This window comes from Danaus plexippus, chromosome 12 (assembly GCF_018135715.1).
Source record: "Danaus plexippus chromosome 12, MEX_DaPlex, whole genome shotgun sequence".
NCBI lineage: Eukaryota > Metazoa > Arthropoda > Insecta > Lepidoptera > Nymphalidae > Danaus > Danaus plexippus.
This window is the reverse complement of record NC_083545.1, coordinates 3919327-3928404: the sequence shown is the minus strand read 5'-3', so window position 1 is coordinate 3928404 and position 9078 is coordinate 3919327. Positions and strand designations below refer to the sequence as shown.

Genomic DNA, 9078 nt, shown 5'->3' with positions numbered 1-9078 from the left:
GTAATATTTAAATTAAACTTTAAACTAAAATGAACAGAAAAATAAAAAACAATCGTCTTAAAACACGGAAAAAATATATACAAATTAATTAAAAAAACGGCGCAATTACGATTGTTGCCATATTTCACGAACATGATATTAAATTTTAGTCTATGCCAAACGTCAAAACACATGAACATTGTAGAATCTGTTACTTCAGTCTTTCTTTGAAGTGTTTCGTGTTATAAAGACGTTGTGAGGTTAGAATATTATTAATCCGTTTTAATCAGAGTATTCTACCATGTATTTTACGTTATAATTCGACTTATATTGATTAACAACAACAGTACCATTAGTGTTTATCCTTAGTTTCTTTAAATATACGTTACAATCATACATAAATAAAGTTTGCCGTAACAATGTTGTCAGTGAAAAAGTCTCGTTTGTTTTAGGACGTCATGCCATTTGAACGCTACGTGGAACCAGGGCGCGTTGCCCTGGTGGCTGATGGGCCCCTGAAGGGAAAACTAGTGAGCGTGGTTGATGTCATTGACCAAACACGAGCACTCGTTGATGGACCTGGTAGCGGAGTATCGCGACAGCAAATACGCCTGAACCAGCTTCATCTTACTAAATTCCGCCTGAAGTATCCCTTTACTGCCCCCACACGTGTTGTCAGGAAGGCTTGGTCAGACGCCAAGCTTAACGAAAAATGGGCTGACAGTCAGTGGGCTAAGAATTTGGCAAATAAAGAGAAGCGTGCTCAAATGACCGACTACGACAGATTTAAGTTGAGCTCCGCCCGCGTTAAGAGAAACCGTGCAAGAACAGCAGTCTTCAAGAGCTTGAAAGTGAAAGCAGCGCGGAGCGGTGTCTTTGGCAAGAAGAAGGTTCCCAAGACCCCAGCCAAGAAGATCCGCACGAAAAAGGCGCCTTCTGCTAAACCAGCAAAGAAGTAATTCTTGTTTTGTGCCTGAAGCAACATAAGTGTAATTTATAGGACAAATCAAAATAAAGAATTACTTTAAGCTAATTCCTGTATTGTTGTTTTCCCTCTTATGACCACCTTTATAATAAATAACACGAGGTAAGCTACATTAATGTTGAACACATGTGCCTTGTTCATTTTTTAATCTATTCTATTTTTCAGGTTGACTACAAGATGACTATAAAATACAGGTAATTTAGAAATGCATTTATTTGAGGTGTTTTTAAAATTTTTAATATCCTGGTTACAAATGATGAATAAAAATAGTCTCGTTCGTATGAACTCATGATTTAAATATTACCGAAAATACTGAACAATTTCAGTTCTATATATGAATTGTGGTGTTCTAACATCATTCTAAAGAATCATATTTCTCTTTACAGACACTGTCTACTTTTAAAAGTCCAGATATACATTCTCGGTAAGTTGCCTGTTACTAATATTTTTTTTACCTCATACTTCTTTAGATTTGCTCATACATATATATGTTGGTTCTTCATTGGAACTTATAATCAAGTTCAAAAGGTGAAATGAATAATTCTTTTGAAATATGGTTAGAAATTCTTGGTAAATTGTCACTATTTATACTATAAAATCAACAATATTTAAAAAAGTCTTCACTAATAGCAGTAAAAATACTTAAAGGAACTAATTTATGTCTCGTTCGTATGATCTACATGATTTCGATCTTACCAAATTCACTGATATCTACTACACTTTACCATTTATTATAAACAAAACATTGAATAAATAATAGCGAACACTATATTATTCTCAGGTACAAGATTGTGAGAGAATTCAAATGATCCTGGTCATCTTCCATTAAAATGTGAGTACAGTAACAATTAAAAATGTATAATGTTAATTATCAAAGAAAACGTAAGACCCTACCAAAGCCGATGTGTGAACAGAACTCACTGCCACACTTGACTCTGGCTAGGAACAGTAAAACACTCCGTGTAAGATATTCTCTCATTATGATTGTATATCCAAGGGTTGAATGTAACAATTTTGTTAAAAAATAGTTAAATATATTTCTATACAAACATAAAAAGGAATAGCAGCTAGTTATAAAACATTTTTTCTTTGCAGATTTCAAACTGAAGAATCAAATGATGGCAAAGTCTTTCAAATCGAGGTACATTTCTTAGTTGTAATGAATACAATTTCAAATATACTAAAACATAATTTAGTTAGTAATTATACAAATTTAGAAACAATATTTTAACCATGTAGTATATAGTTTAATGCGATTAATACGATTGCGTTTTGGGTTAAGTCCGATAATATTATGATGAATAACTAAGTTATCCCTGTCTCACAGAGCCGTGAGGAAAATATGGTTTGGTAACATCTGAAAGTATTTAATTGAACCAATAGGCAATTGCAACAGTGACATATAAAAAATTGATTTTGAAATATTTTGTTACAGTATCCTTTTATTAAACTGGAATTCAAACCCAAAAGTTGGATAAAGATTCTTGCAGAAATGGTAAGCCAAAGTTGTGTGATTAAATGTTTTAAATTTTAATATCTCTCCCATTTCTTTGTTAGAAATACACATTATGATGAATTTTGTAACCGCCCCAGGCTGACTTATTGATGATTGGTTTTACTGAAAATAAAAAAAAATATAAAAAGGCTGCTATTTACTCCTGGACGAATATTTTCTGATATGTTAATATTTTTCAGATTCCGCCTTCCTTCCACATTACAGTATGCATCATGTAAAAAGGATGTCATATGTAAGTGTGACTGACATATATAACTATTCCCAAGTAAATTATTTCTCAATAAATGGATGCACAGTTTGTTGTTAAGTAACATTAATAGCAAGTTCTCATTTCATTGTCTCGCCCTTGTTTTATTTGGAATACACATTATGATGATTTTTGTAACCGCCCCAGGCTGACTTGTTGATGATTGGTTTTACTGAAAATATAAAAAAATCCAAAAATGCTGCTATTTACACCTACCTGGAGGAATGTTTTCTGATATGTAAATATTTTTCAGATTACGCCACCCTCCCACAGTGCAGTATACACGAGTGAATACGACGCCATAAAATATATGTAAGTGTGACTGAATATATAACTATTCCCAAGTAAATATTTCTCAATAAATGGATGCACAGTTTGTTGTTAAGTAACACTAAGAGCAAGTTCTCATTTCATTGTCTTGCCCTTGTTTTATTTAGAATACACATTATGATGATTTTTGTAACCGCCCCAGGCTGACTTGTTGATGATTGGTTTTACTGAAAATATAAAAAAATCCAAAAATGCTGCTATTTACACCTGGAGGAATGTTTTCTGATATGTAAATATTTTTCAGATTACGCCACCCTCCCACAGTGCAGTATACACGAAGTGAATACGACGCCATATAAATATATGTAAGTGTGGCTGAAATATATAACTACATATTCACAAATAAATTATTTCTCAATAAATGGATGCATAGTTGGTTGTTAAGTAGCATTAATAGCAAGTTCTCATTTCATTGTCTGCCCGTTTTATTTAGAATACACATTATGATGATTTTTGTAACCGCCCCAGGCTGACTTGTTGATGATTGGTTTTACTGAAAATATAAAAAAATCCAAAATGCTGCTATTTACACCTGGAGGAATGTTTTCTGATATGTAAATATTTTTCAGATTACGCCACCCTCCACAGTGCAGTATACACGAAGTGAATACGACGCCATATAAATATATGTAAGTGTGACTGACATATATAACTATTCCCAAGTAAATTATTTCTCACTAAATGGATGCACAGTTTGTTGTTAAGTAAACTAATAGCAAGTTCTCATTTCATTGTCTTGCCCTTGTTTTATTTAGAATACACATTATGATGATTTTTGTAACCGCCCCAGGCTGACTTATTGATGATTGGTTTTACTGAAAATATAAGAAAATCCAAAAATGCTGCTATTTACACCTGGAGGAATGTTTTCTGATATGTAAATTTTTTCAGATTACGCCACCCTCCCACAGTGCAGTATACACGAAGTGAATACGAGCCATATAAATATATGTAAGTGTGGCTGAAATATATAACTACATATTCACAAATAAATTATTTCTCAATAAATGGATGCATAGTTGTTGTTAAGTAGCATTAATAGCAAGTTCTCATTTCATTGTCTTGCCCTTGTTTTATTTGGAATACACATTATGATGATTTTTTGTAACCGCCCCAGGCTGACTTGTTGATGATTGGTTTTACTGAAAATATAAAAAAATCCAAAAATGCTGCTATTTACACCTGGAGGAATGTTTTCTGATATGTAAATATTTTTCAGATTACGCCACCCTCCCACAGTGCAGTATACACGATGTGAATACGACGCCATATAAATATATGTAAGTGTGCTGACATATATAACTATTCCAAGTAATTTATTTCTCAATAAATGGATGCACAGTTTGTTGTTAAGTAGCACTAAGAGCAAGTTCTCATTTCATTGTCTTGCCCTTGTTTTATTTGGAATACACATTATGATGATTTTTGTAACCGCCCCAGGCTGACTTGTTGATGATTGGTTTTACTGAAAATATAAAAAAATCCAAAAATGCTGCTATTTACACCTGGAGGAATGTTTTCTGATATGTAAATATTTTTCAGATTACGCCACCCTCCCACAGTGCAGTATACACGATGTGAATACGACGCCATATAAATATATGTAAGTGTGGCTGAAATATAACTACATATTCACAAATAAATATTTCTCAATAAATGGATGCACAGTTGGTTGTTAAGTAGCATTAATAGCAAGTTCTCATTTCATTGTCTCGCCCTTGTTTTATTTGGAATACACATTATGATGATTTTTGTAACCGCCCCAGGCTGACTTGTTGATGATTGGTTTTACTGAAATATAAAAAAATCCAAAAAGCTGCTTTATACACCTGGAGGAATGTTTTTTGATATGTAAATATTTTTCAGATTACGCCACCCTCCCACAGTGCAGTATACACGATGTGAATACGATGCCATATAAATATATGTAAGTGTGGCTGAATATATAACTACTATTCACAAATAAATTATTTCTCAATAAATGGATGCATAGTTTGTTGTTAAGTAGCATTAATAGCAAGTTCTCATTTCATTGTCTTGCCCTCGTTTTATTTAGAATACACATTATGATGATTTTTGTAACCGCCCCAGGCTGACTTATTGATGATTGGTTTTACTGAAAATATAAAAAATCCAAAAATGCTGCTATTTACACCTGGAGGAATGTTTTCTGATATGTAAATATTTTTCAGATTACGCCACCCTCCCACAGTGCAGTATACACGATGTGAATACGATGCCATATAAATATATGTAAGTGTTGACTGCATATATAACTATTCCCAATAAATTATTTCTCAATAAATGGATGCACAGTTGGTTGTTAAGTAAACAGAGCAAGTTCTCATTTCATTGTCTGCCCTTGTTTTATTTAGAATACACATTATGATGATTTTTGTAACTGCCCCAGGCTGACTTATTGATGATTGGTTTACTGAAAATAAAAAAATCCAAAAATGCTGCTATTTACACCTGGAGGAATGTTTTCTGATATGTAAATATTTTTCAGATTACGCCACCCTCCCACAGTGCAGTATACACGAAGTGAATACGACGCCATATAAATATATGTGTGACTGACATATATAACTATTCCCAAGTAATTATTTCTCACTAAATGGATGCACAGTTTGTTGTTAAGTAACATTAATAGCAAGTTCTCATTTCATTGTCTCGCCCTTGTTTTATTTGGAATACACATTATGATGATTTTTGTAACCGCCCCAGGCTGACTTGTTGATGATTGGTTTTACTGAAAATATAAAAAATCCAAAATGCTGCTATTTACACCTGGAGGAATGTTTTCTGATATGTAAATATTTTTCAGATTACGCCACCCTCCCACAGTGCAGTATACACGAAGTGAATACGACGCCATATAAATATATGTAAGTGTGGCTGAATATATACATATTCACAAATAAATTATTTCTCAATAAATGGATGCATAGTTTGTTGTTAAGTAGCATTAATAGCAAGTTCTCATTTCATTGTCTTGCCCTCGTTTTATTTAGAATACACATTATGATGATTTTTTTGTAACCGCCCCAGGCTGACTTGTTGATGATTGGTTTTACTGAAAATATAAAAAAATCCAAAAATGCTGCTATTTACACCTGGAGGAATGTTTTCTGATATGTAAATATTTTTCAGATTACGCCACCCTCCCACAGTGCAGTATACACGAAGTGAATACGACGCCATATATATGTAAGTGTGACTGACATATATAACTATTCCCAGTAATTATTTCTCACTAAATGGATGCACAGTTTGTTGTTAAGTAACATTAGAGCAAGTTCTCATTTCATTGTCTTGCCCTTGTTTTATTTGGAATACACATTATGATGATTTTTGTAACCGCCCCAGGCTGACTTATTGATGATTGGTTTTACTGAAAATATAAAAAATCCAAAAAGCTGCTATTTACACCTGGAGGAATGTTTTTTGATATGTAAATATTTTTCAGATTACGCCACCCTCCCACAGTGCAGTATACACGAAGTGAATACGACGCCATATAAATATATGTAAGTGTGGCTGAATTATATAACTACATATTCACAAATAAATTATTTCTCAATAAATGGATGCATAGTTGGTTGTTAAGTAGCATTAATAGCAAGTTCTCATTTCATTGTCTTGCCCTTGTTTTATTTGGAATACACATTATGATGATTTTTGTAACCGCCCCAGGCTGACTTGTTGATGATTGGTTTTACTGAAAATATAAAAAAATCCAAAAATGCTGCTATTTACACCTGGAGGAATGTTTTCTGATATGTAAATATTTTTCAGATTACGCCACCCTCCCACAGTGCAGTATACACGATGTGAATACGACGCCATATAAATATATGTAAGTGTGACTGACATATATAACTATTCCCAAGTAAATTATTTCTCAATAAATGGATGCACAGTTTGTTGTTAAGTAACATTAATAGCAAGTTCTCATTTCATTGTCTCGCCCTTGTTTTATTTGGAATACACATTATGATGATTTTTGTAACCGCCCCAGGCTGACTTGTTGATGATTGGTTTTACTGAAAATAAAAAAAAAAAATATTGCCGCTATTTACTCCTGGAGGAATGTTTTCTGATATGTAAATATTTTTCAGATTACGCCACCCTCCCACAGTGCAGTATACACGATGTGAATACGACGCCATATAAATATATGTAAGTGTGGCTGAAATATATAACTACATATTCACAAATAATCATTTCTCAATAAATGGATTCATAGAAATGGATGCATAGTTGTTGTAAGTAGCATTAATAGCATTTTCTCGTTTCATTGTCTCGCCCTTGTTTTATTTGGAATACACATTATGATGATTTTTGTAACCGCCCCAGCTGACTTGTTGATGATTGGTTTTACTGAAAATATAAAAAAATCCAAAAAAGCTGCTTTATACACCTGGAGGAATGTTTTTTGATATGTAAATATTTTTCAGATTACGCCACCCTCCCACAGTGCAGTATACACGATGTGAATACGATGCCATATAAATATATGTAAGTGTGGCTGAATTATATAACTACTATTCACAAATATTATTTCTCAATAAATGGATGCATAGTTTGTTGTTAAGTAGCATTAATAGCAAGTTCTCATTTCATTGTCTGCCCTCGTTTTATTTAGAATACACATTATGATGATTTTTGTAACCGCCCCAGGCTGACTTATTGATGATTGGTTTTACTGAAAATATAAAAAAATCCAAAAATGCTGCTATTTACACCTGGAGGAATGTTTTCTGATATGTAAATATTTTTCAGATTACGCCACCCTCCCACAGTGCAGTATACACGAAGTGAATACGACGCCATATAAATATATGTAAGTGTGACTGACATATATAACTATTCCCAAGTAAATTATTTCTCAATAAATGGATGCACAGTCTGTTGTTAAGTAACATTAATAGCAAGTTCTCATTTCATTGTCTCGCCCTTGTTTTATTTGGAATACACATTATGATGATTTTTGTAACCGCCCCAGGCTGACTTGTTGATGATTGGTTTTACTGAAAATATAAAAAAATCCAAAAAAGCTGCTTTATACACCTGGAGGAATGTTTTTTGATATGTAAATATTTTCAGATTACGCCACCCTCCCACAGTGCAGTATACACGATGTGAATACGATGCCATATAAATATATGTATGTGGCTGAATTATATAACTACATATTCACAAATAAATTATTTCTCAATAAATGGATGCATAGTTTGTTGTTAAGTACATTAATAGCAAGTTCTCATTTCATTGTCTTGCCCTCGTTTTATTTGAATACACATTATGATGATTTTTGTAACCGCCCCAGGCTGACTTGTTGATGATTGGTTTTACTGAAAATATAAAAAAATCCAAAAATGCTGCTATTTACACCTGGAGGAATGTTTTTGATATGTAAATATTTTTCAGATTACGCCACCCTCCCACAGTGCAGTATACACGATGTGAATACGACGCCATATAAATATATGTAATTGTGACTGACATATATAACTATTCCCAAGTAAATTATTTCTCAATAAATGGATGCACAGTTTGGTTGTTAAGTACATTAATAGCAGTTCTCATTTCATTGTCTTGCCCTTGTTTTATTTGGAATACACATTATGATGATTTTTGTAACCGCCCCAGGCTGACTTATTGATGATTGGTTTTACTGAAAATATAAAAAATCCAAAATGCTGCTATTTACACCTGGAGGAATGTTTTCTGATATGTAAATATTTTTCAGATTACGCCACCCTCCCACAGTGCAGTATACACGATGTGAATACGACGCCATATAATATATGTAAGTGTGACTGACATATGAACTATTCCCAAGTAAATTATTTCTCAATAAATGGATGCACAGTTGGTGTTAAGTAGCATTAATAGCAAGTTCTCATTTCATTGTCTCGCCCTTGTTTATTTGGAATACACATTATGATGATTTTTGTAACCGCCCCAGGCTGACTTGTTGATGATTGGTTTTACTGAAAATATAAAAAATCCAAA

At 33.0% G+C, this 9078-nt stretch overlaps 1 protein-coding gene and 1 long non-coding RNA gene across 2 annotated transcripts in view; both read left to right on the top strand.

The window, feature by feature from the left end:
- The first annotated feature begins 144 nt into the window (after positions 1 to 144).
- LOC116772277 (large ribosomal subunit protein eL14) lies at positions 145 to 1012 on the top strand. Its single transcript, XM_032664398.2, has 2 exons — positions 145 to 239; positions 432 to 1012. The coding sequence occupies exon 2, from the start codon at positions 438 to 440 to the stop codon at positions 936 to 938; it is 501 nt and encodes a 166-aa protein (XP_032520289.1). The 5' UTR covers positions 145 to 239; positions 432 to 437; the 3' UTR covers positions 939 to 1012.
- Positions 1013 to 1233: 221 nt separating this feature from the next.
- The window catches only part of LOC133319089 (uncharacterized), a 73132-nt gene continuing 65287 nt past the window's right edge, over positions 1234 to 9078 (top strand). Inside the window, exons 1-5 of the long non-coding RNA XR_009752794.1 lie at positions 1234 to 1388; positions 1746 to 1796; positions 2060 to 2105; positions 2400 to 2459; positions 2660 to 2712. This is a non-coding gene — a long non-coding RNA (uncharacterized LOC133319089). The remainder of the gene's footprint in view (positions 1389 to 1745; positions 1797 to 2059; positions 2106 to 2399; positions 2460 to 2659; positions 2713 to 9078) is intronic.

What these genes read in the sequence shown, in the direction of transcription:
- LOC116772277 (XM_032664398.2), top strand. Translation starts at nt 438, where the DNA reads ATGCCATTTGAACGCTACGTGGAACCAGGGCGCGTTGCCCTGGTGGCT.